This window comes from Haliaeetus leucocephalus, unplaced genomic scaffold, assembly GCF_000737465.1.
Source record: "Haliaeetus leucocephalus isolate CR32 unplaced genomic scaffold, Haliaeetus_leucocephalus-4.0 Scaffold840, whole genome shotgun sequence".
Classification (NCBI taxonomy): Eukaryota; Metazoa; Chordata; class Aves; order Accipitriformes; family Accipitridae; genus Haliaeetus; species Haliaeetus leucocephalus.
In genome coordinates this window covers 2653731-2679901 of record NW_010973276.1, presented here as the reverse complement: position 1 = coordinate 2679901, position 26171 = coordinate 2653731, and the positions used below count along the sequence as shown (strand labels likewise).

The 26171-nt window shown below is 59.1% G+C and overlaps 1 protein-coding gene across 6 annotated transcripts in view; it reads left to right on the top strand.

The window, feature by feature from the left end:
- Positions 1 to 24878, top strand: part of SH2B3 (SH2B adaptor protein 3) — a 27063-nt gene extending 2185 nt beyond the window's left edge. For 2 of the 6 annotated variants that reach the window (XM_010582138.1, XM_010582135.1), the window contains exons 2-8: positions 6633 to 7418; positions 20265 to 20366; positions 20634 to 20725; positions 20843 to 20934; positions 21151 to 21365; positions 21670 to 21887; positions 22245 to 24878. In XM_010582138.1, the coding sequence (XP_010580440.1) occupies positions 6660 to 7418; positions 20265 to 20366; positions 20634 to 20725; positions 20843 to 20934; positions 21151 to 21365; positions 21670 to 21887; positions 22245 to 22683 (1917 nt within the window). In that variant the 5' untranslated portion in view covers positions 6633 to 6659 and the 3' untranslated portion in view covers positions 22684 to 24878. Of the gene's footprint in view, positions 1 to 5542; positions 5724 to 5779; positions 6255 to 6632; positions 7419 to 20264; positions 20367 to 20633; positions 20726 to 20842; positions 20935 to 21150; positions 21366 to 21669; positions 21888 to 22244 lie in introns of those variants that run through there. The other 4 variants (XM_010582139.1, XM_010582136.1, XM_010582140.1 and 1 more) reach the window with 4 other exon arrangements.
- Positions 24879 to 26171: the final 1293 nt, after the last annotated feature.

Here is a 26171-nt window from a genome sequence, read left to right as displayed (position 1 = left end):
CCCCGGGCGCGGACCCTCTCCCCCCTCCCCGCGGAGCCCCAGCGCCCCCGTTCCGGGAGCGCGATCCCCCGCCTCTGCCAGCTCCGAGCCCTCGGACGTCTCGCCACCACCACCCAACCCTCCCCGCACCCCCTTTTTTGCGGGGGGACGCTCTTATCCCGGGCCCCTTCCTCTGGCTCCTGCTTTCCAGGAGCTGGGGTCACCCGCGGCGACCCCTGTCCTCCCAGCACCCGTTTCCCCCGTGGGTACGCCCGGTCCCAGGGGCCCTGTTCCCCCGTGGGTGGCCCCGTCTTCCTAGCACCCCAGAGCACCCCCTCTTTGGGATCCCTGTCCCCCTCAAGGTCCCCCCATTTCCCAGCAGCCCTGTCCCGGGGACCGCTGATCCAGGGGTGCAGCATGCACGGAGCCAGCCCTGCCCCTCTCCTCCGCCTGCCCCCAGCCCCCGCCATGGGGCTGGCCCCTTTTGGAGGGCACAGAACCCCATGGGGTGATGCCCACCTGCCCCAGCCCCCGTTGCGGGGTGCTGCCCTGCCCGTGGGGACCATGCCCTGCCTGGCAGCCCCGCCGCCCCCTTCTCCTCTGCCCCCGTGCCCGCCGTGAGTGCCAAGCGGAGGTGCCAGCCGGAGCCTGCCAAGCGGCTCCTCTGGCTTTCTGCTCCCTGCAGACTTTGTTGGCTCACAGGCGCTGCCTGGCTTGGCAAGCACGGGGGGCTCGGAGCACGAGGCTGATGCACCAGCAGGCAGCATCCCGGCGGCCTCCCTGTGCTCTGCCAGCATGCCCAGTCCCACTCGTGCCAAGTCCCGGTGGGGTCACCCGCAGAGAACCTGGACCCGCTGGATCCCACAGCGGCAATAACACAGTCATTGCTGCCCGGGCTGGGATTTACTGTCAAGGAAACAGGGATGAGTTGTCGAGCTGCGATTTCAATATTGTTGTTGCAAATTGATTCAAGATGTGCTGGAGTCGTGGGCTGGTGGCCTGGGGACTTTTCGGGTTGCTGCGCTTAGGTAGGAAAAGCAGCTGGAGGAAGAGGTGGCCGGCGTGGGGACCTGGCGCTGTCTGCTCTCGCATGTCCCTGTCTGCTGTCGGGCTTTGCTGGCAGGTTACGGGGACTGGAGTTTAAAGGCCCATGAAATTACTGGCAGGTTTCACTTTGACTTGTTTGGGACTAGATCAATACCTCGGATTTCTTTTTAACTTGCTTTTTTGTGCAGGAGAGCCTTGTCCCTGTGCATTTCTGCCACCCCCAGTACTGCTTTTATTTTCTCCTTTATCTTTATGTCTTTATTGCCTCTGAAAAGATCTATTTTGGTTTCGCCGGAGCCCGCAGGGCAGGGGGTCTGCCAGCACTGTGCATCGTGCAGGAGAGTTTGGGGTGCAAGTGCCAGTGGCTTTTGAGGGGTCTTACGTCCTCCTCGCCCAGAGCAAACCTTCCCCACCCACGGGGCTGCCAGGGACTGACCCTGGCACTGCGAAGACGTTGGGACAAATCCCAGCGGGTGAGATGAAGTGAAAGTGCAAGAGCTTGGCGCTGACGGGGTTTGTGGTACTGCCAGCGCTGCCGCGGCTTGGCGAGGAGGAAGGGCCAAATCCATCCCTGGGGAAACTGCTGTGGCAGGGAGGGAGAGCGAGGTTGGTGGGAGGCTGAGCTGCCGGCTGCTCCCCCTTGTCCCCATGGGCAAAGCCAGGGATCCCCAGCCAGCTGCTCCCCCAGAAATACTCCGTGTGCCCGGCTTCTCCCACACCTACACCGCAGCAATTCATTTCATGCAACAAAACAAACCCTGTCGAAAGAGGCCACCCCGCTGCCAGGCTTTTCCCCACAGGTGGTGGGTGCGGGAGAGGATGATGGTGTAAACTGGGCTGCAAGGTTCCAGATGCCACGGTGATGGGCACTTGGGTGAACGGGAGCAGGCAGAAGGTTTCTGGGGAGCTGGGCTGGCCACAGCGGCTCGTCCTGGTGAGCTCCTGCGGGCCAAGCAAGTGTGGAGCTTGCGTTTGGCCCGAGATGGGTTTGGAATAGGCTGTCTCCATCCTGTCTCTCCCGATGGAGTGATCAGGGGAAGCCAAACGGGTGGATTTCCCTTGGATTTAAAGTGCCGTAACATTGCCTGTGTCCCCAGAGGTCTGCGGCACTGCTCAGCCCACGCAAAGCCGTAGATTAAGGCCAGCTCTGGCTTCTAATATAGCAAGTTGTGTAGTGCCAGGCAGTCAAATGAGAGGGGAGTGTATGTCCTGTGAGAAAGTGGGGATAGGAGAGCAAAATCAGCCTCCCCAAAACTCCTGGCTTTTAACCTGATTTCCTAAGAAAACACAGCCTATGTGTGGGATCTCTCCAACGTGCTCCTCTGTTGCTTTTTGATTTGTCCATTTGGTTTAGCCAAAGGAGAGAGGGAAGGTCCTGAGACACCCTGGGGTTCTCCAGCTTGTGTGGAAACAGCTGGTGGGTCGCAGGGAGCGACGGTGCTGTGCCATCACCCTCTATGAGACCCCAGAGAATCCACACTGCCACAGGGGGCTGCTCCCAGAGAGAAGAGCTGGGCAGTGCCAGGCACCTTCTGCTGTGGATTGTGCTGGTCTGACGGGCAAATGGCCTTGGCTGTTCTATAGTGATGCTGTAAATATGTGGGTGCTGTTCTGGGGGGGTGATAGGGGCCCTGTTGCCCTCCTTGCCTCTTGTGGAGTCCCCATGCTGCCCTGGGTGTGTGGGCTGGGGCTTTCTGTTCTGCTCAGGGGTAAATCAGCAATATTTATCCCACTGGTGAAAACAGGCTGCTGGAAGGGAGAAGAGGCTCGGCTTGAAGGGCAGCAATAAAACTTCATGGGGTTTTCCGTGAGCGTGGAGTTGGGACTGCTTTCCGTGGCTGTGCTCGCTCTGCAGCGAGTGTGCCCAGGGCAGGCGACGTGCCGTGAACACATCTGTTGTGACCCAGCTTGGAGGAGAGGGTGAAACTGCGGTGCTCCCTCCCCGCACCCCCCCCCTCCTTATCCCACATCCAGAGGCTGCAGCCAGACCCTTTCCCACCTCTCCCCCTGCAACAGCCCCTCCGGCCTTGCTGAGTGGCTGCATCTCCGTGCCCACCCCCAAATGGCTGCCCCGCACCGCTTGTCCCCCTCTGTGCTCTCAACCCAGGGCTGCATCCAGCCGGTCTTCCAGCATCCGCCACTGCGGCCCCTGGGGGATTGGGAGGCAGAGAGAGGCTGCACTGGCACCATCCTGGGGGGATGCTCGGCACCACCCAGCCCTTGTGAACCCACCCTGGGTGGGCTGGATCCCTCGGGGACCCACATCCCCCCGAGCCCCCCACACCGGATACTCTCCCATTGAAAAGTGCTGTTCATTGTAACCCGGCCTTTTATAGCTGCCTCGCGAGCGGGCTGCGGGGCCGTGCCAAGAAAGGCTGCTGCCGGCTCAGAATAGCTCTTTTCATGGAGGACATCCTGGGAAGGAACAATGTTCCCGCTCTTGGGATTGTGGGAACTTTGTATTTCTGCCACTCGGGAAGCTGGAAGCTGCGGGACCAGCGAGGGCGTCTCCCAGCCCCTCGCTTTGCTCCCTCCTGAAAATAGTCCTGGGGTGAATTTTGAATAGCCTTGTGCTTATAAAAGGGAGCTGAAAATGCCGCCGGCCGCTTGTCCTCCAGTTGGGGAACAGTTGTTTCTGGGAGAGCTGGCACACAAATCAAATTTCCTATTTACATTGCTGGCATGCATTTTCCTGGCGTGGAGAGTCATGGCAAAGAGTTGGGGCCGGTTTCATTTTCGGATTGCGGTGCACTGGCTGCGCTGCTCATGCTCCAGGGCTGCCTGTGCACGCACGCGTGTGTGAGCAGGGCTTGCTCGGCGCAGGGCACAGCGACATGGTCTCTGCTCCGGAACGTTTCCCTTCAAGGCCGGATTTGCAGTGCTGGGTGCTGGCGGGTGCCCTTCCCGTGCAGCTGCAGCCCCCTGCGCGGCTGTTCTGTGGTGGCTCCCGGCATTGCCCTGGTGCCGCTTGGTGCTGCCGGCTCTTCTGGCTGCAATTAAACAACAAATGCATTTACTGGGATTTTTTGTTACCACAAAGGCAGAAATAACCCACTGCCGGATCCAACCCGTGGGTTACTGTCCCAGCTGATGCCGGCACCCGCTACCGCAGCAATACTTGCCAGGTTGGGCAAGAGTTTAATGAGTTCTCCTGGGGGCGGCTCGGCTGCAGGGCTGGATCCTGCACAAGCCGGGGCTCGCCGCCCCAGCCCGCATCAAAGCCAGCCTGTGGCTGGTCTGTCCTGTCCTGCTCTACCTCAAGCTTCTGGCCCAGCACCCCAAAACAACCCCAGCACCCCAAAACAACCCCAGCACCCCAAAACGGCCCCGAGACGGGGCGGGCTGGGTGATGTACAACTCTTCCAGTGGCCTGGGGGACATTAGCCCCCCCATCCCAACCAGCTTGTGGCACGTCTGAGGGTGGGCTGAACTCTCCATTCAGTACAAATTAAGGCAATTAGCTGTTGTGACACTTCCTTTGGCTTGGCGCTGACCTGCAGGACAGCTGGGACTCCCTTGTAGGAATGTATAGGGTATAAGGGTTGCGGATGTAAAGTCTGCCTTAAAGCCACTGGCTGCTGAATTCCGGCATCGTGGAGCGCGATGAGCAGGGAGAAGCCCACCTGGCAGTGGGCTCTCACATCCCTGTGGCATGTCCCTGCCAAAACCTGGGGCCAGGCGGAGGAGTGGGATGCTGCTGCGGTAGCTCATGCGCGGATTCATCCGGGATAGCCCTTTCCACGTGGGGAGTGTGCCAGGCAGGAGCAGGGAGGACAGCATTGCTGTTTGTGCCGGTGCCGGCAGGAGGAAGCGCTGGGGGTGTATTTCCCATCATCATGCCAGTTGGAAAAAGCACGTTGCTACCGGAGGCAGCCTTCGGCTGCTTCTCGCTGCGTGGCGCAGGCGAAGCCCGGCTCTTCCCGTGCCGCAAACCTCTCCCGAAACCAGTGTGGAGCAAGCCCGAAAACTTAGAAGGCGAATTCCCTATTCTGGGAATCTCCCACCCACCTGAGGAGCCATCCACACGGGTGCCCCGCTTGCCTCCGTGTTTCGGGGGAGCATCCCGCTGAGCGTGCCGGCGGTACCGGTGGCCGTGGCGTCAATTCCCGGGTGCCAGGAGGAAGCGGGAGCACAGCTGAAGGATGCTGAGTCATCGGCAGGCTGGCGGCACTGATAGACGGTCATGGACGGGGGCCCTGCCGGGGGGTTCGGCCGGGCCGCAGGCGGGCGCACGCCCGGCACTGCCGCAATGCCGGCCGGTCCTGAGCTTCGGGCGGCTCTTCTGAGAAGCCAGGCCCCAGCGAGGCTGGCGGGCGGCAGATAACATCTCCCCTCGCCTAGAAACTTCACAGGACGTACTAAGAAGGGTGGCGGGTGGGCAGAGATAGAGGTCCTCTTCCCGGCGTTATCGCCTCCCCGGCTGCAAACAAGATCCGCCGTGCTCTGCATCGCCCCGCTTGTTTCCTCCCAGCCCCTCTATTTTTTTATTTTTTTTTTAATTTTCCCTCCTCCCAACAAATGCAATCACTTTTCCTCCCCTCCCAGCAGCCAGGGTGCTGCTGCCTGGCAGCCGGAGTTTCGGGGAGGCGGCGGTGCCCGTGCCGGCGCGGCAGGATCCGGGCGGGTTGGCCGATGTTTCCTGCCTGAGCGGAGTGCATGGCCCCGATAAGTGCCGCGGGTGAGCACGAGGTTCGGCGGTAAGCAACGCGGTGCAGCCGGGCTGGCTGTAGGGAATGCTGCTGCTGGGCTCAGCCGGGCACGCCGGGGCTGCTGCACACCGGCCGTGGGTGCTGTCAGATTGGCCTCGCAGCAAAATCTGCTCGGGGCAGAGATACGGCGTGGTTTGCCAGAGCCCGACTGCCCCTCAGTCCCACAGGCAGCAGAGCATCCCCCCAGGGACACGTGCTCATCCCTGGCTGTGTCGGCGGCTGCGTCTCCCCGGGGCCGGTGGGGCTGGGTGGGTCTGGCAAGCGAGGCAGCTCTGTCCCTGGATTTCTGCAGCTTTTCATGTTGTTTCCTCCCTTCCCGCCCGCACTCCAGCTTTATCAGCTCTGTTGAAATAGGTCCCTGGAGGGAAACCCATCGGCGCTGCGAAGCCTTGGCAGGAGGAGAGCGGATACGGCCTGGCCGGGCGTCCCTGCGGGGCGGCGGGCAGCTGCAGGCAGCTGTGCTGGCAGGAAGCCGTGCAGACGCCCCGCTCTGGGACCTGCCTGCACCCCACCTCGCAGGTGGGGAAACTGAGGCACGGCCCTGCCAGGCTGGGATGGGGATACGAGGCGTCGCGGTGGGGCAGGGTGCTCGGCGTCTTGAGTGGCCACCACCGGCACCAGGTGGCGAGCCGTAGCAGTTGCTTGCGTGACCGTGCCGCTCACCGGGGAGCCGGCTGCCCCTTGGCCGGCTGCAGCGCCTGTCCCTGCGCTCTGCGCCGGTGAATTCGGTGGCTTTGACCAGGGTCCAAGCAAACCACGGCGTGCCCCAGGCTGCTTGCCCTGCGGGTACGCATATGGAGCGGCATGCAGCCGTGCTGGCTGGGGGCTGCAGGGGCTGGGGGAAGGCGTCGGGGTGTCAGGGCTGCCCTGACGCTGCCGGTGTGCTCTGTCTTGCAGCGCGGCCGCCTCGCTGGAGCCACGGCAATGAATGGGCACGCTCTGCCAGCCGGCACGCCAGCGCATCCCCGGGGCTGGCATGAGTTCTGTGAGCTGCACGCCATCAGCACCGCCAAGGAGCTGGCGCGGCACTACCTGCGCTTTGCCACCGAGCACCCGCACCATGACCTCCTGGCCGCTGAGAACTTCTCGGTGCAGTTCACCGACCTCTTCCAGCAGTACTTCTGCCATGAGGTGAAGGAGGGCTTTGCCATGAACCAGCTCCGCATCCTGCCCACCGGCCCGGCGCGGGATTACCGGGAGACGCACCGGCGGCACACGGATGCCTCCCTGGGCACAGTGGTCGCCAAAGCCGAGGTGGAGCCCAGCGCCCGCCCGGAGCAGCCCGGCCGAGCCCCTGAGGCCGCCTCGACGGGGCTGCGCAAGTCCTGGAGCTCAGAGGAGCTGGCGGGGCCGGCGCGGCGGCCCTTCTCGCTCAGCCAGCTGCGCAGGAGCTGGCGCAGCCTCTTCCGACGCCGTTCCTCAGATGCCCTCCCCGGGGATGGGGACGGGGAGGCCGCGGCAGAGGCTGCTTTTAAGCCGGGACTGAGCAAGCGCATCCTGCCATGGGGGCTGTCGAGGGACCAGGCCCCCGAGGTGCGCAAAGAGGGGGTCCTCAAGTACGGGCTGCTGGATGAGACCTTCCTGGACAGCGGGACGCGCTGGCAGCGCTGCCGCCTGGTTCTGCGGCGAGCGGGGACACCTGACGGTGAGGAGTACGTGCTGGAGCTTTTTGACCCGCCAAAGGTAAGGACCTGCCGGCTCTTGCCCGTTTCGGCCAGGCGATGCTGCGGGTCCCTCGGCACCGGGTTGGGGACGATGCCAGGGTGCCAGCACGTTCTGTGAGGAGGAGCAGAGGCTGCGCCCTGTATTTGAGACCTCTGAGAAGGAGAGCCACTGCCGCAGGCTTGTGTTCAGGGCTGCATTCAGGGGGCAAAAGATGCTGTGACCATGTGCCAAGGGCGATGTGAGCACTAATTATTGCAATCGGTCGAGATGCAGTTGTATTTCTTCTTGCTGGGACCCCAAACCTGGCTTTACTGGCTAGAAGCAGAGCGCCTGCTTTGCCCTCAGATGCAGAGCTGAGGACAGCGGCTGGTGGCCTCTGCACCGCTTGTTCCCAGCCCTGTGGAGCCATCCCAGCAAGGTGGGGGGTCACCGGGTCTGGCGAACCCCAAATTCACCCTGTCCTTGCTGTGCCTTGGTTTCAGCAGCCAGGGCATCTGATCGCCAGGGCAAGTTGGGAAAGGAAGGGGAAAATAGAAATTAGGCTCTGTGCCTTCCTCTGCTCCCCCATGGGATCTGTAAGGGAGTTTAATTTTATTTTTGTAAGTACTTTTGTGGCCAGAAATTCAGATCTCAGCTACCCTGGGGAGCTCCCGTAGTGCTTAGATGCCGGCTGGAGCGGAGATGATGCAGGATGTGAGTGAACGGGGAGCGATGCGGGGGGAGCCGTGGTGTTTAATCTTTAAAAAGACAGTTCCTCCACATGGCAGGTCTTACGCAGGCGTGATGGGCTGGGTTTTCTGTTTCTTTTTTCCTTTTTTTTTTTCTTTTTGTGCTCGTTTAACTTTGTTGACTAACTTGTGCTTCAGAAGGAGGAAGCCTTGGGTAGAGCCGGAACCTTGTCCCTGCCTTCAGGCTGTGTTTGCTGCTCACCACGGCACTGGGCCAGGGAAGAGCTGGCTAAATTCCTGCTACTTCTGTCAAACCACCCCAATATTAAACGTTTAAAAAAAAAAAAAAACCAACAGAAACACCACCAAAATTGTGAAATCTGAAAGTAAAAGGCAGTTTTGCTCCATTGCGTTGGGAGTTGCGGTTGTTTGTCCCCATGGGAGCATGTGTCCCCAGCCCAGGGCACGGAGAGGTCTGGCTCTGAACGGCATCATTTTGGGGCTCTTGGAGGGTGCTCCCAGCAGCCGGGCAGCACCGCTGGGTGGTGGCGTGGTCCGGACCCCCGCTCACTTGGATGGCACTGGGCACATTGGATCCCACCGCAGGGAACAGCCCAACTGGTGGCAAGGAGGCGTTGGGTTGGTGCTATTTCAGGCGCTGCTGCCAAATTTGCTGCTGGCTTTGCTCTTCCTCATCCTCGGTGCCTGTTGCCCAGACCTGTCCTCGGGGCTTTGCAAGAGCCAAACCTAAAAGCGAAGCGAGGGGATGCCCTCCCAGGGGGGCTGTGCTCCCCAGTGTGGGGGGGCTTTGGCAGTCGGGACCGAACAAACCCCTCCATGGGCACTCACTCGTGCCCCCTGCCACCCAGGCACCAAGCCCCAGCACCTATGTTTTTTTTCCCGGTGCACATTATAGCTGCAATGGATTTGGCTGTCTCCACACCGGGTAAAATCCCTGGTGACCCGGCACAGCCACGAGGGAGAGCCAAGTCCTCCTTTCTGCCAAACCTTCTCCCCCAAAGGCTTTTGGGCTCAACGCAGGGAGCAGAGCCATCGCACCACTGGCACTTGCACATGGGAGCAGCACCCTTGTCCCACAGGATGAGCGCCCGGTCGGGCCCCCGCTGTGTCCCCTCTGCCCCCAGGACCCAATGCTTGCAAACACTGGTTCCCCCCCCCCTTTTTTTTTTTCCTTTTTTCTTTGTTTTTTCTTCCCCTCCCTCCACTTGGGAAGCAAGCCCAGCACACAGCACATTCTTCCTCTCCCCGCAGCCCCTGACCGGCTTTGACCCACGGGCAGGAGGCATTTAAAACAAGACATTTAGCAAGTTCACCCAGTGCTCTGCAGCATTATTCCTTGCACTTTGCAACAAATCTCTGTCCCATGGAGATTTCCTGGTGAGTCCCCCGTCACCGCAAGGCCGGGGACCCTGCAGTCCCCCCGGGGCCCTGAGCTGGGGGGGGTTTCTCAGCCAGGTCTGCGGAAGGGGGGATGTTCCTCACTGGATTTCGTGAGTCTCTGGCATAAATTGCTTCCTGTGCAAATATTCTCAGGGCGGGTCCTTCCTTTCTAATTAACTGCGCTGGGGCCAGATCCTGGCTCATTTACAGCAGAATCAATCCAGCCCCTTTCCCAGTAACTGCGGTTGAATTCTGGGGGCGGTGGAAAGCCGTGCGCCGTGCTGGTGGCTCCCATTCCTCAAACCCAGCAAGGGTTCAAACTGCAGAGCAGTGGGAACAGAACAGCTTGTTGGTGTTTTTTGGTTTTTGGGGGTTTTTTCCCTTTAAAATAGGTAAATAATAACCGATAACTCCCCAGGGAAGGCTGCGGGGAGCCCCCTCCCCTCCATCCTCCAGCCCTGGTTTGCTCACAGGGCTTTGCTGCTGCCTTTCGCCCGTGTTGTGGATCTGTTTCCGATTTGAAGATGCTGTTGATCATCATGAAACATTAATGGTTTTAAATAAGCAACTGTAAAAACAGTCCTTGAGGATTTTCATCCCTGGCTGGTCTCTGGACCATTAGGCTTGGTCACCCTCGAGGTCTCCCCAGAAGCGCCCTCCTCTTCTCCCTCTCGACCCTTTAAATAATATGATGTAAATGGAAATTTGGTTCAGCCTCCCAGCTTTACAGCATCAAGCCAAGCCCCTAGATACTCAGCACCTTGCAATGACGGTCCATGGGGAAAGGGGGGGTGGCCCCATGCATGCCCCACTGCACCTCAGCTGCTGCTCCATCACTCTGCTTTTGGCAGCTTTTATCTTATTTTCCCCCTTACTTTCCCCCCAGTGCTCTCCAGTGGGGCCCTCTCGGCCTAATCCCATAACGTGCCCGGCATCAAAGGGAGCAGGGCTTTGAAGAGCCCTAATCCCATTTACTGCTTGGGTGGCTGTGACTGGAGCTGCGCTGGGCGAAGGGGTGAGCATCGGTGAGCCGTGCCAGAGCTGCCAGCGGTCCCTGCGGTGCTGCCTGGCACAGACATCCCATCCCGCAGGGATGTGCCGATCTCATGGGAGCTTCAGCTGGACGAAATGGGGCTTCCCATGCTTGCAGCTGCTGCTGGGTTGGTTTTGGCATCGCTCCTTCCTCCCTCGAGTGCTGGAAAAATGATGTTGCAAAGGAGGGGTTTGGAGATGATCGGATCCGGAGCCCTCCTGGGAGCGGGTCACAGACTGGCTCCAGGGCACTGGTGGCCTCAGGGTACCCAGTGCAGGGCAGGGGGCACCTGGACCCCCACCCTGGGGACATGCCAAAGTGCTGGCGTGCCGGGGAGAGGAGGGGTGTGAGGATGCTGTGCCACCGACTGGTGCCAGGGTGAAGTGATGATGCTCTGATGTCTAGTACGAGGGCCATGCTCACCTGTCCTCCCTGCTTTCCGTGGAGGCACTAAGGGCTCTCTCTGCTACCACACCATTTATTCTCATATAACTTGTAGGACTGGGTAGCTCTGAGGCCTCTCCACCTTCATAAATTTAAGCCAAAGCTGGCAAAATAGGTTTGCATGTTTTAGGGCAGCCCATCGGGGTTTTGGGGCTGCCCTGTTCATCAGCTGAGCCCCAGCCCCAAGTGCCTTTTACGTGGCCAAGTCCTAAACTCCATGAAAACCGTGATTTGCAACGGAAATGTCCCCAGCCATTTCTGTTGACCAGATGTTTTTACAGGAAGGGGAAGGGAAATGGGATTTGCATTTGCGCTGGTTTCTTTATAGCGTTTTAATGAAATCCAGTGCATCCCGTAAATTGATGGCATGCTGAGACGAGCCGGGAAGACTCCTTCCGGTGAAAACCTGTGGTGCCTGTGTCATGGCTCGTACATCTTCAGCCGTGGCTGCAGGAGGAGCAGTATTTTTATCTCTGCTCCGCGTGAGACTGCTTTGACTTCCTTTTTTCTTTTTTTTCTTTTTTTTCTTTCTTTTTCCCCTTCCTTTCACCTGAAGCTGGTTTCTGAGAACTGCCACCTCCTGAGCAAGCAGGTCCTGCGCTGCTGGGCTCTGATTTTCAGTGCCTGGGGTTCTGGGTGGCAGCCGGCCAAGCATGGGGTGGGGAACATCTCAGTATTTTGGTCCCTATCTTCACACTGGCTCCTCCTGGAGCTGCATTGTATGTCCAGGAGCAATGGGGGTTGCTCAAACATGGCCCTAAGAAGTGACTCAACCGAGGATATATGAGGAGGCAGTGGCAGAGGGAGAGCTGCCACTGGTTCCTGCGTGCAGGGATGGGGAGGCCACATTTTGGGAAGCCTTGACCCCAGCAGCAGCTGCGTTTGCATCCCTATCCCAGGCAGGGACTTGAGCAAACCCCTTCTTTTGCAGTGCAACGCTTTGCTTCAAATCCAAAAGATATTTCCTCTTATTAGTGACCTATAATTATCCTTCAAAACTGGACACACCGAGTTGGATGCACAAATGCCAGTGTCGCTGCTGCAGCCCCTGAGCTCCTTCATTCCTCTATTCCTGGAAAAATATGCTGCAAAATGGTCTTTCTTCTTCAGGGCCACCATGAGAGGGGCACCCACTGCCCGCAGGCTCTGGCAAACCCCAAAGGCAATGGGTGTCCTGCGAGAAAGAGCTTGCTGGTGATGGGAAACATCTCGGTGTCCCGTCATCACCCTGGCCCAGGGAAGAGCACGTTTGGGTCAATCTGGATTCCATTTGGTGTCCTCCATCCTGCGAGCTGGAGCGGGCTGGACCACGTGTGCTCCTGCCCTCATCCCCGTGGTTCGCCCAGGGGCAAGCTGGCTCGCACCACATGTTATTTTCTCTCTTTGTTGTAATAAAAAAGTTAAACAATCCCAGGCTGGCGGGGGTTGCTGCCTTGATCGTCCAGCCAAGAGCGACCCTCTTGCATCGTCCCTTGGCGGCTGGACAGCACATGGCCGGAGAGCTGCATCCCTCTCCTGGCATCTCCAGGAGCTACATCCCTCTCCTGGCATCCCTCTCCCAGGATCCCCAGGGACTGCATCCTTCTTCTGGCATCCCCAAGGCAGGAGCCAGGAAACCTGCAACGGGGTAAGAGCTGGGTGGGGGGGGTGGGTGTGCTGCGATTCCCTTGGGAGGGGCGAAACTGCACCCAGAGGTGCCCAGAGTGACACCGAAACCCGCCTGCAGACTTTCACCGCCGAGCAGGGCAGGCGGCGGATCCCCTCGCTGCTTCGCTTTCGGTGCTGCGCTGCTCGCTATTCTTCGAAGGCACGCGGGGTTGGGCATCCTTTTGGCTTTTTGAGATTTTGGTGGCGACTTTTTCTATATTCCCCCCCCCCCCCCTTTTTTTTGGTATCGCAGGGGGAGTGTGTACGGGGGGAGGGCAATGAGACAAAAGGTTATTTGTCATTTATTAACCACAACTTTTTCCATCCTTGGTCATGCACGGAAAAAACACTTTTAACAGCGTAACCACAGCCCCGGCGTTAATTGCTGAAGAGCAGAGTTTCTTATTTTGGAAACTGTGTTGCTGGGATGGAGCTCACGGGGGCTTGATTGGGTTGCGAGGGGAAGGGTGCGGGACTGATCCCCAACCTGCTGCTTCCCCGGGCACTGGGGTTTGCAGGAGAGAGGCTTGGAGGGTTTCCTTTCTTCTTAACACCATCCTTTAAAATTCACCCTGCTGTTGCTGGCAGGGGGGTTTGCCCCAGCACTGTGACCCCTCTGCTCACGGCGGTGATGCTTCTCTGCCTGCCAGTGTTTGGCTGCTCATAGTCGGGGCTGTCTCCCTTGCACGGATGCTGCATAGCTGCTCGGGGATGAAAGCACCACGTGCAAGGTGAGAAGTGAGCAAAAAATGGAGATATTAAGTGAATCGCAGGAAAAGAGACTGGGAGAGAACTCAAAGACTGTGCTGCTTCCCCCCTGCCACAGGTGGGGGTGCGAGGGGCCACACGGTGCTGGTTGTTGCAGGAGGGTGCTGGGTCCCACTCAGCGCTGGGAGTGGGTGTGAGATGCCCAGTGGTGTTTTTTTGGGTGGTTGTCTCTTTTTTTTTTTTTTTTTTTTTAATGGCCCAGGATGTGGTTGTTTCGAAGCTGAGTGCTGCTTCTTTCAAAGGTAAATATTTATGAGAGCCTGTGCAGGCAGCACGGGGTCTGGAAGGATTCATCCTGGCGGCGGGGACTCGGCCGGGATGGACCCTGCTCCTCCCCACCGGGCAGCTGGCCCCAGCTCTGACCGATGCCCATGATGGGCATCGTAATGTTCAACGTCGTCTTGAGATTAAGTTAAAAATGAAGCATTTTGGCCAAGAGCTGCTTCCTTCAGCTGGGCAGGGCGCAGCACTGGGGAAGAGGCAGGTCCTGCTTTGGGACCAAAATACCCATGCGGGGGGATCAAATGCTCCCATGTGGGCTCTTGAAGCTCTTGCATCGTCCTGGGTGATGCAAAATCTCAGGGTGATGCAAAATCTCAGGGTGATGCAAAATCCCGGGACATCCTGGGGACTGCAGGGACCCTGTGGGGTCCGTGCTGGACACCCCACGTCCCCCAGCCCTCTGGGACCGGGCTTTGGGGTGACTCAGTCCCTGGCTGCAGCCGACTCCCGCTTGCACACAGACACCTTGTTTACTTTCTGCGCTTGTTATTTATTCCAGGAAATTATTAAAGCAGCCCACGCTGGAAGCGAGTTTGGCTTAAAATAAAAAAAAAAAAAGAGGCTGGCGAACGCCGCCTGTTTACAGATCCTGTTTATAGCCCCCGTCTTCCCGAACCCCACTGTGAACGTGAGCCGCTGGGCTCTCTGGTTTTGGGGTAGTTTGCAGAGTTTTGGGAAGGGGATGTTGACTCACTTGTGCAGAGCTGGCAGCCGCTGCCTCACTTGGTGGAGGTTTATCAATGCACAAAGACGGGTGATCAGCCCCGAGGATGGGGTGGGGGTTTCTAGCCAGACCCCCCAAATCCCTGCCCATGGGTATGGATTTACCCATTTACCATATGGTAAATGTACCCATTTACCCCAGTGGCTCCTGGGGTTGCATTTTACAGCACCCCGTGTTTAATTTAATAAGAAACGGGTTCCATGGGTTGATGGGGGTCCGGGCTGTTTTCCTGCGTCGCCATTCGCCGGTGCTCAGCAGCCGCTCAGAATGGGAACAGAAGGTGCTTTGTGCCCTGGCCGCCCCCGAGCCAGCGCTTCAGGCCAGCACAACAGTGCCTCTTGTCACCGCTGAGCCCGGTCCCCTCGGGGATGGCTCTGTCCCCTGCCATGAGCTTTGGGGATGCTCAGAGACAGGGTGTCTTGGAAACTCTTTTGTCTCTCTGGTATTGGTGGGTTGAAGATGCTGGCCAGGGTTTGGGGTGGGCAGAGAGGGTTTTTTGGGGAGGTAATGGCCGGGGTCTGGGGCGGAGGCTCAGTCTTGCACAGCAACCCACAGCAGGGACCACCTCTTGTGCTTCTCTGCTTAACAGAGGCAGGAGGCCTCTTTTACCTCCAGTGCCCCAAGCCCAGAACAGAGAACCCCATGGTGGCACTTCCTGCTGCTGTCAGTAGGTTTCAGAGTGAACAGTCTCTGTATGCAGGCAGAGAGGGCAGAGTGTGCCACCCTAGGGTCTTCCATAGTGAGCTTTGAGGGAGTGAGCTGGGCTGAGGGGGGCCTGCAGTGGGTGTGGGGTGCAGGAGGCATGTGAGAGGCTGGGGGTGTGCAGGGAAATGGCCTAAATCAGTGGGATCCCAGACCCCGTCCCCAACACTGGCATTGGCACAGGGCTGCCTGGGGTGGACCTGTCCCCTTGGGATGAGCCACGGTGCAAAGGCCTGAGGAGAAGCATTGGGATTAGCTGTGCTACCAAACCGCCGGAGCGCTGGGATTAGCCCCTGGAGGACAGACTCTGGGATTAGCTGTGCCACAAACTTGTGAGGCTGAGTGCTGGGATTAGCCGTGGTGGAAATCCCTGAGGATGAACCCCAGGACTGGCCATGGTGCAAACACGCAAGGACACATGCTGGGATTATCTATGGTGCAAAGGCCTTGAGGTCGAACGCTGGGATCCCCCACGGTGCAAACACCCAAGGACAATTGCCAGCAGACACCTTGCACCCTCCAGCTCGACCCTTGGTGTCCCCCCCCCCGGCCCCACAGGACCCCAGCTGCCACCCTGCTGCCTGCACCAGAGCAATGGGACGTAGTTCCCCTCCAGTTCACCCAGCATCCCCCAGGACAGGGCTGCGTGCCTCCATATTCCTGGGGGAACTTCACAAAACTCCCCAGGGTCGTGGGCATGGGATGTGGTTTTACGCCGGCATAACCCAGTGCTTGCTCCGCCGCAGATCTTGGTAGCCTGTCTGTCTGTCTGTCTGTCTGTCCACCGGCAGCCCGGCGGGGCTGAGCTGTGCCCGGGAGTGCTGCAGCTCTGGCTGAGGTTTGTCCCTTGCGTAAGGGGTACACGGCAGGCTCCGTGATTTACAAGAAACAACAAATCTCGCCCGTATCCGTTAGGGACCTTGCACAAGGGCTCGGCTCGCGGCGCTTCCCCACCTCCCACGGCGTGACTCAGAGTGGAAGCGAAAGAGCTGGCATGGGGAAATCCCCTGCGCGTGGAGGGGCCGGCGACAGCACCCGCCGCTGTCGAAGGATTTGCTCTCTGCTCCGTGCGGTCTCAGCCTGCTGGCCCTGTTGCCACAGCTGTGCCATCATCGCCGTACCACCGCCGTCATCGCTGTGCCACCATTGTCATTGCCATGCCACTGCCATCATCACTGTGCCACCACTGTCATTGCTGTGCCACCACCATCATCACCGTGCCACTGCTGTCATTTCTGTGCCACCACTGTCATCCCCATGCCACCACCACCTTTGCCAGCAGAGGACTAGGCACTGGCCAAATCCGCTGGGAAGAGTGGCTGGCTCCGGCTCCCTCCTGTGCAAACTAGCATTTTGGGTGATGGCAGCTTTTTGGGGACCTGGCAGAAATCGGCTGAGCCCGAGGGTGTCTGGGTGGGTGGTGGGTGCCAGCACCCTGCCGGTGCGCGGGCAATGCCAGTGCCGGTCAAACCTACTGGCACCCGCAGGTCTCCCAGGTACAGGCAGTGTGGCAGTGTGATTTCACTCTCATTCTTGGAAAGCTGGCTGCCTTCCTCTTTTCCCCAGCCAAAAAAACTCTCCCAGCACCTGCAGTGTCCCCTGTGCATCCATGCAGGTCATGCTCCTTACAGCAGCGACTCAGAGCATCACAGTGAGAGCTTTCCCAGCGTGTGTGGGTGGGCTGGGAGGAGTCTTGCTTCCAAAAAAAAAAGCAAATCCAAAATATCCTTGTTGGAGAGGTACCAGGGGACCCGCAGTGCCAAGGCAGCCCTCCTGGGCGGTGGTTTCCCCACCGCCGCTCATATGTGAAAGCACGAAAGGCAAGTGGAAAGGTGTGCTGTGAAGGCTGCCGGGGGGAGGATTACCGCGAAAGGAACCGGCGGTGCTCATCGGCACGGGCAGCCCGCCAGCACCACGGCTGCCTGCACGCCGGCTTTGCGTGAACGCAGCTAGTAAAGAAAGTGGCGGGCGAAGGAGCTGCGGTGAGAGCTGTTACTGGGGGTTTGCAAGGCGGAAACGCAGCAGCTCCTCTCCGCGCCTGCAAAGCCCGAGCACAGCTGTGACCTTGGCCTGACCTTCAGCTCATGGTCCTGGCACGACCACAGCATCAAGCTGGTGTGGGTCTCCATCCGATATTTGGCAGATGCTGGCAACCCCCACATTCTCCCTGCCGCCCTGCTCTCCCTAGGTGCGTGGTGACCATGGATGCCGTGCTGGTGTTCCCTGTGCCATGCTGGTTCTCCCTGTGCTGTGCTGGCGCTCCCCATGACACCCTGCAGGGAGTCCCCAGGGGTCGGGGATGTGGGGACATGGGACAGGGCGGGGGGGTGCAGTGGGTTGAGCCTTGGTCTCCCGTGGGATTCTCTGGGCATGGAGCAGGAGGGAGTTTCGTCCTGGGGGCATTTTCCTCCTGCTTCCAGTTTGTCTCCTGTCCCCTGACACTGGGGACAGCTCTGGCCTGGCTGAAGCTTTGTATTTTTAAACTCTAGAAAAATCTCCTGCAAAGAACAAAAATACAAATACTGGGGGTCAGCAGACCGCAGGTGGGAGGACGCTGCTCTCAAGCACTACATTTAAAGTAGGCACCAAGAGCCTGCGTGGCTCCTCCGTCCCCATCCGATGGAGCTGTCATCCCCATCGGTGGCCCAATGTCACCAGCAGTGCCCAGGCACTGTCAGCCTCTGCAGGGAGAGGGGCTTTGGGGGCACCGGGTTGGATCCTGCTACCATCAGCCCTGTGAGCCAGAGATCACCCACGTCACACCCCAGGACAGCCGGTTTTGTGTGTTAGGTGTCGGGACCAGGGATGCCACAGCGATGGCATGGTGGCAGCTGTGTTCTGGGGGCTTGGGAGTGCAGCTTTATGGGGCATTGTGTCCCCCGGTGATTTCTGGGAGGTGCTCAACCTTTTACTGGGGTTTCCCCCACATGCACAGGATCCTTTAGAGAGCAGCAGGGTGAAGTCTCCGGGGTGGGAGCTGATGCCGGTTGGGCTGGGGACTGAGCTGGGGCAACATCCCAAGCATCCCATCCCATCCCGAGCATCCTGGGCATCCCAAGCCCAGCCAGCAGTGGAGGGTACCCAGCCCCACGATGCTGCTGTGGCATCTTTTTTGCCGAGAAGGAGCCCGTGGGTGCTGGGTGAACATGCGGTGTGTTGAGTGTGCAGTTTTGGTTACCAAGAAATCCCTTTCTTGGTACTGACTGCCATCGAGCAGGGCATCTTGCGGTCAGGTGCGGTGGTTCAGGGGGTGGGGGCACCATGCTTGCGGTAGGTACTTCTCCGAAGCCAGACTGGTTTTTGGGCACCGTATCTCTATACTGCATCATTTCCTTCTCCCTTCACACTCCCCGTCTGCGCTCTCCCCAGGGAGGGACGTGGGGGGCTTCGCCGAACTACCTTTTCCTGGAATTTCCCACTTCCTAGGAAAGCGGGTGGCCGACTCCAACGCCGCAGTCGGGATGCGTGCCGATAAAACCCGCTGCGCCAGCAAGCTAGAGGACGTGCTGGGTGTCACAACCCACATGCGGGAAAGCAGCCAGGATGGGCAACCCCTCCGCTTTCTCCCTGCAGGACTTTGCACAGGACGCAGTTATCTTCCAAGGACAGCAAAAAAGTCAAAATCCTCTGGGATAAAGCACCGGTGCCACCATGGCAGCTCGCGGCACCCCCGGTCCCGTCGGCGACAGTGATTGCAGCTGCAGCTGCAGCTGCAATCACTGTCGCCGACGGGACCGGGGGTGCCGCGAGCTGCCGTGGTAGCACCAACCCCATTGCACGATGCCGTTCGGCGAGCGACTTCTAAGAACTTTCTTTTCAGCGTAGCTCGGCACTGATAAGGGCTGATCCCTCTCACGCTGCATTTCCGTCCCCAAAGTACACCGAGTCCTCGGTTGAGAGTGTCGAGGAAGGGGGGAGCGGAGGGGGGGTGTGGAAAAATAAAAGCAACCAAACATGATTTGGTTGGGTGACTGTAGAGAGTGCCGAGTTGCTGAGCTCCTGGTGGGGACACCCTTGGGGTTGTGCAGGTGGTTGGGGACATGGTGGGGGTTACTTTGCTGTAAGCGTCGCAAGCTCGGAGCAAAATTAATGTGCTTTGGTTGGCAAACGCTGTTTGCACAGCCAAGTGCCTGCAGCCTGGCATCCTTGTGGGGACGGTGGCTGTGGATCGGAGAGGACGGCCTGAGCCGGCACAGGGTGCGGTGACTCAGCCTGTGGGATGCTGAAGCTGCCACGTGAATCACGGTCAGCCAAAATCTTGTCATGCCGCACTGACAGCAAGCCCGGTGCAAGGGGACGAGCGTGCCTGGCACACACCGGCACTGGCTGGGCTTTGCTGGGCTGCACAGAGTGGTTTGCTCACAGAGCCGTGCGCTTGGCTCCAGCCACGGGGATGAGCATGGAGGGGTCGGCTCCATTGCCCAGCACCGGTGCAGGGGTCCCCCGGGGGCATTTTGCACCCAGGAGGGTCCCTGGCACCCCGGATACAGCCCAGTTCCGGCGGCAGCTGGGCAGGTGCCATGTGCCACAGCCTCGCAGCGGCTCGCGGCTCGCTTGCCGGCACACGAGGCGTGCTAGGCGGCAGAGGAACCGAAAGCTGCTGGGAGGGGTATTATTAGCCTTTCTGGAAGTGTTTGCTCAGCATTTTGTCATGTGCCTTGTGTCAGCGCCAAACCGGCTGAGCGGCCGCAGAGAGCTTTCGGCACACCACTGCCAAGCCTGCTGCCAACCCCAGCACCCATAACTGGGGTGCTCCCTGCCTGCTCCCCATTTTCCCCATTGGTGCACACGGTCTCCCTGGCACGCACTGCCATGCTGGGAACCCCCTTCTCCCTCCTCTCCTCCGCCCATCCCTCCACTGCCGGGTCCTTTGGGGGGGGCCACCGAGATGGGTCCCGTCTCTGGGTGCCTCTCAGCCCCTCCAGGGTGCCCCGACAGCCGGGCGGTGCCATGCGGGGTATTTCCTTGCCACATGGGGTATTTCCTTGCCGGTGGGTTATTTCCCTGCAGAGCAGGGTATTTCCTTGCCACGTGGGGTTTTTCCCTGCAGAGTGGGGTATTTCCTTGCCGGCTGCTGTGCCTCAAGCGGCTCCCAGCAGGCTCGACCCCTCTCCCCCCCCATCCCAGCAGAGCAGTGGGACGTGGGGGTGGTGTTTTGGCATATTGGGGCTCAGCTGCTGTGCTCCCCTCCACAGGGCTCCAAGCCGAAGCTTCATGCCGCCTGCTCTGCCATCCAGGAGGTGCGGAGGTGCACGCGCCTCGAGATGCCTGACAACCTCCACACCTTCGTCCTCAAGGTAGGGCCCGGCTGAGGGGGGGGCCGCAGCCGGCCCCGAGGCCTTTCCCACCCTCCCGGATGCACGTGGCTGCTGAAAGCTCCTGTGCCAAATTTCGGTTCCTGTTCCCAGTCAGGGAGGGGGGAGTGCACGGAAGGATGCGGCGCATGGGGTGGGGGATGCTCTGCTCGGGGTGGGTTCAGGGTTGGTGGCCAAATGTGGGTGGGTGGGAGGGGGATGCACATCTCTCTCCCTGAAGCCGCCATGTCCCTCTCCGATGTCTCCCAGGTCACCAATGCCACCGACATCCTGTTTGAGGCGGGGGACGAGCAGCAGCTCAGCTCCTGGACGGCCGAGATCCGAGAGTGTGTGCGCAGGGGGTAAGCGCCTGGTGGATGTCCCCGAGCCTGCGGACTGGGACGGCCACTCTGTGTCCCCCAGCACCGTGCCAGCCCCCCGCCGCCAGCGCTCAGCCTGGCTTCTCCCGTCCCCGGCAGGTCCGACACGGGTGACCCCGAGCTCCTGGCGTGCCGGCACCTTGACCCCGCGGCCGCCAGCCCCACCACCAGCACTGACACCCTTGGCCAAGGTGAGCAGCGGGGGCACCCGGGGGACCCTGGGGACAGGGCATCCCTCACCGGGGCGGGGGGGGGATGTCGCTGCATCCTGCCATGGCCGGCCAGGCTGATCGGGCATCCCCAGATGGCATGGAGGGGAGGGGGGGACAGAACCAGAGGGGAGGGGGACGGGGCTGATGGGCAGGGGTCCCCGCTTCCCTGGGGTGCTCATCCCTGTGCCCTGGCAGGGGCAACGCCGGGGGGCCCGGGGGAGGCGGCAGGGCTGAAGATGGAGCAGTTCCTCTCCTCCTGCCCCTGGTTCCACGGGCCCATCTCCCGCGTGAAGGCGGCTCAGCTGGTGCAGCTGGGGGGGCTGGAGGGACACGGTGTCTTCCTGGTGCGGCAGAGCGAGACGCGCCGTGGCGAGTACGTGCTCACCTTCAACTTCCAGGGCAGAGCAAAGGTACGGGTGGGAGAGGGGCTGGGGCAGGGTGGGGGGAATCTCACAGGAGCCCCTCGGGCAGCCCCCTCCCCCCCCGCCGCGGCAGGGTCCCTGTCCCATCGCATCCCACCCTGTGGAGATGCTCTCCTTGCCTGGTCCCTGCCCCAATGCTCACAGAGGGCTGGCGGGCCCATGCCCGTTCCTGGGGGGCAAACCTCCCCACCCAGCAGCGAGCAGGGCACTGGGGATGCAGCACATCATGCTAAGGCCGTTTGTCCCCCCACACTCCCCAAATATCCCCGTGTCCCCCCATCATCTCCTCCAGCAAGGGAGCCGGTGGAAGGGTAACAGGTCCGTGCCCCTTCCCGCAGCACCTGCGGCTGGCGCTGACGGAGCGGGGCCAGTGCCGTGTCCAACACCTCCGCTTCTCCTCCATCGTGGAGATGCTGCACCACTTCCATCGCTACCCCATCCCGCTGGAGTGCGGGACAGCCTGCGACGTCCGTCTGTCCAGCTACGTCGTCGTCCTGCCCCAGCCGCAAGGTATGCAGGCATGGAGAGACGGGGACGTTCCCATGGGGTGCAGGGATGGGGGGGCCCTGTCGCGGCGGGAGGGTCCCCGGGGTGGATGCAGGTGCCCTGGGGCTGGCCAGACCTGGGCCCTTTGGCCGCACACAGGGATGGGGAAGCGGAAGCATCCGTGCAGCAGCACAAAAGGTGACTCCTGAGTTCCCAGCTTCCTCTTTTGAGAAAGGAGAAGCTGCCCCAAACCACCGGCTGCTCCCTGCTGCAGCTGAGAGGGGTGGAGGATGTTCCCTGCACCCCCACTCCGATACCCGCGATGGGGCCAACGGGGCAGGAGCATCCCACCGACCAGCCGTCTCTCCCCTCCGCCTGCAGCTCCCAGCTCCGGCAGCATGGTCCCTCTCCCCCTGCCCGTCCCTGGCTGGAGCCCCGAATTCAGCCTCGCCCCCGCTGGCTCCTCCTGCCCCCGCGGCCCCGACGAGACACCCCCAGGTCCCCCACCGGAGCAGATCTTCCACCTGGTGCCGCCGCCGGCCGAGCTGGCGCAGAGCCTGCGCCCGAGCAGGGCAGCCATGGTCCCCGGCCCCCGGCCCCGCGATTCGGACTACGAGGTGGAGGCACCAGGACGGGGCCACGTCCGCGCCATCGACAACCAGTACACGCCGCTCTGACGGCCACCGTGCCGGCACTGGGGTGCACTTTTGGGTGGAGAAATCCTAGAGACCTTCCAGGTATCCCATCGAGAGAAAGAATGTACCTAGTTTCTTCCTTCTGGTTAGGGATGATTATTGTATTTTTGCAAGGAAGGGGGTAATTTTTCACTCCAGTACGGGTGTGCTCCCTCTCTTTGGCCTGTTAAAGGGCCTTTTATTTTTATTTTTGTTGTTATTATCGAAGCTTTCTTGTTACTGTTTACACACACCACTCGTGCCTGCGTCCCTGTGTGCCGAGCATCGCACCGTCGGGCTCGGTCTCCCGCCTGTCCCTGGCACGACAGTGCCCAGTGAAGGAACCGGGGTCTTGCGTTACACCAATATAATTGGAGAAAGGAAAAAAAAAAAGGAAAGAAAAAAAAGAAGAAAAAAAAAAGGTGGATTATAAATTCATCGACCAGTTGCTGCTCCGGGCCGCACAGGAGAAGACGAGCCCCATCCTCCCATGCCAGCACATGATGCTGTTGCCAAACCCACCAGCAAACTCTGACCTGCTGGAGCTGAGCTCCTGCATCAGGTGAAGATGATGATCGTGATCAGAGTTTGGGCTTTATTTTTAGATAAGGCAAAACCTGGCTTTTCTTGCTCTTCTTTTTTAACCCAGCACAGTTGCAGTCACTCCTTGCACCAGCCAGAGAAATACTTACACCATTAGCCTTGCTAATTAAGATGTGAACACTAACTGCTCCATCACTAATAATGTCACTAGCTGAGAACTAACATGGAGACTGACAGCAAACCACTCCTCCCGGTGATGGAGGCATTTTATCCCAGTGATGGAAGTGTTTTATCCCGGTGATGGAGACATTTTATCCTGGTGATGGAGGCATTTTAGGCACAAATCTAAAGTGAGTTTTCCCCCCCAGAATATTTTTTTACCTCGCCAGCACAGGCAACTGCCCACCCCGCTCTCACCTGCCTTTTTTCCCCCATAAAACACTGCGTAACCAAGAGTTTGGCGATATTTAAAGCTATGCAACTGCCTCTTGCCTGGAGTAGAAGCCTCTCCCAGCCAACCCCCCCAAAGCCCACAGAGGGGCTGCACCCCCTGACGTGCCTTAGACGAAGGAGGCCGGTGGTCGCCATCTCGACGGCTGTAATTACACACACGGCAGGCACTTTAACCTATTCGCCTGTGTGCATCTTGCCCTAGGAGCACTGATTGCTTGCACAGTGAGCTGCACGCCAAGCGAGACGTAGGCACTGCCATAGCTACCGCAGGAACAACCGCACATCCAGCAAATCCCCAGGGCTCAATGTCCCCCCCAAATCCCCGGCAAAGGCACCCGCACAAGGAGAGCAGCTCCGGAGCCAGGAGTGTGGCCGTGCCCCAGCCTCCGCTGCTGTTTTCAGGTTCTGCAACTGTCGGTGCCGCCGAGCCCCAGTGCCGCTTTACCTGCCAGTGCCTGGGGCAGCCGGTGCGGCCGCGCCGAGAGAGGAACTGCTTCTTAGAAGCTGACGTTATTTTAAGAATAAGGAAGGGGCTGGAGCCGTTGCAACACGCAGGAGAGGATGTTCGCAGCATTCAACTTCCAGATTTCTCACCACAGCCCGTGCGGCACTCCCCAGGATTTCGGATGCAAAACTTGCCTTAAAATTGCCTTACAGGAAAGCCTTTTATTTTTATATTTATTTTCCCTGAAATTGCAATAGAGGTGGGAGCCATCTGGAGCATTAACATTTAGGAATTAATTTGAAAGCAAGCAAACAAAAAGCCTTGTGGGGCCAAATTAAGGAGTTTGCAAAAATCCAGCCTCTAGACAGGGCTTTGCTGTTAAGCCAGCGCATGGTGAGCCCCGTTGGTAGTCAAAGCCCAAGGAGCCAAGCTCTGCTTAAGGTCAGCATGAAGGGCAAGATCACGGCGCTGTTGTGCTGGGCTGGGCCAGAAAGGGCAGATGTAGCGCAGGCAGGAGCCAGGACCAGGCAGGGCCAAAACAGCCGGGGCCAAACGCAGTGGCTGTGAGAGCAAATCTGGTTTTATAAGTAGTAGTCAAAGGATGAGGGCAGGGAGAAACTGGATACCATCAACTGAAGAAATCACTTAGGATTTGCATTTTATGCCTCCCCATCTCTTGCTCCAGCCCTCTCTTGAGCTGTCTTCGTACATTCAGAGCAGGCAAGGTCTTTTTTCTCCTTTCCTCTGCTTAAAATGACTTGGAAATGGGCACACGGGGAGCAATCCTGTATTTCAGCAGGGAGCAGCGTTTCCCGGTGCTTAGCACACACCGTTGCATGCTCACTCTTGAAACAGGAGCAAATTGCACTGGCCGGCCACACCTCCAGCACTGCCAAACCCGACGAGGCTGCCAGAGAAACAAAGCCAGCCCTGTCCTTGGCCATATCTGCATCCCATTTTCCTCCCCAGACCAGCACAAAGGCTGCACCGAATGGCAGGAGCATATAGCCGGGGCTGGTTTGTGCCAGGCAAGTCAGCTCCCTCCATTGCTAATAAATAACTCCCTGTGGTCTTGCATTTATAGGGATGAAGAGGGGAAGGGGAGGAAGCATAGCACAAGTCGTCAGCTCCTTTGCCTGCTTGGTGCATGGTTCCCGGAGCATGCACACCTCAGAAAACACTTGCATGTGCTAAATCTTGCTAAGGTTCAAAGAGCTGATTTAAGTCCTGCTGAGCTCCAGGCAGTCCCAAAAGACGATGTAGTCTCACCCAAATCCCTCTACGCTCAGAGCATCTGCAAAAAAGAATGGGCTGGGAAAAGGGATTGCTATTCACAGCCCGCACAGCTCTTGCCAGATAAATCAGATGCTGCTGCTGCTAGGATGGGTTGTTCTGGCACGCTGGGGCTTGTTGTTCGAGTGCCAACTAAACATGCACACACATGTGATATTTTTAACCTGCAGTTTAATTACAAGGGGTTTCTCCATAGTTTAAATGGAAATTGCTGTGCTTGATTAGCAAAATATATGTTGAGTTCATTATCACCCCGTCAGCCACTTCCCCTGTGCACACAGACTCCGGTGGATGTGAACTTCCGTTCTCCCCGCTGTGAGCAGTAGGAAAGTCACTCTGATTATTTAATAGAGTTATTTCCATCTCAGACCTCACCAACAAGGTAGCCAAGGGCTGTCCAACCACCCAGCTCCACCATCCGCCCACCTCAGTCCTCTGCTCTGCCGCAGCTCTGACCCGCCATGGTCCCAACCCCAGCCACACCAGGACCTGAGGGTTTTTTTGGGGGCTATTTCCCCAGCTCCTGGAGGACTGAGTTTGAATTTCTCTTAGAAAGCATCAGGCTTGTGACATAGGTCAGAAGCTGACACGCAGCCCTACCTCTGCTCCTGCCAGCATGCTTGGCTACATTAATCCAGCCCATAAGGTACGCCTCTATTATAGTAGGGGGCAAAGAGCATTAAGCCATTCCATTCTACAGAATATAAGCAACTTGAAGGAATTTTTAGATTCTTCTAGTAACTTGGGAGAAGAGCCTAGGACTTCGCAGGTTTAGTTCCCTGGCCCATGCGGGTTTTTAGCAGTGTTGATGAAGTATCAGCATTGAGTTTTGGGAGGAGGGAAAGCCAAGGGATGAGCCCCCACACGGCTGCGTGCTGCAGGTATGGCCACCTCCTGGCC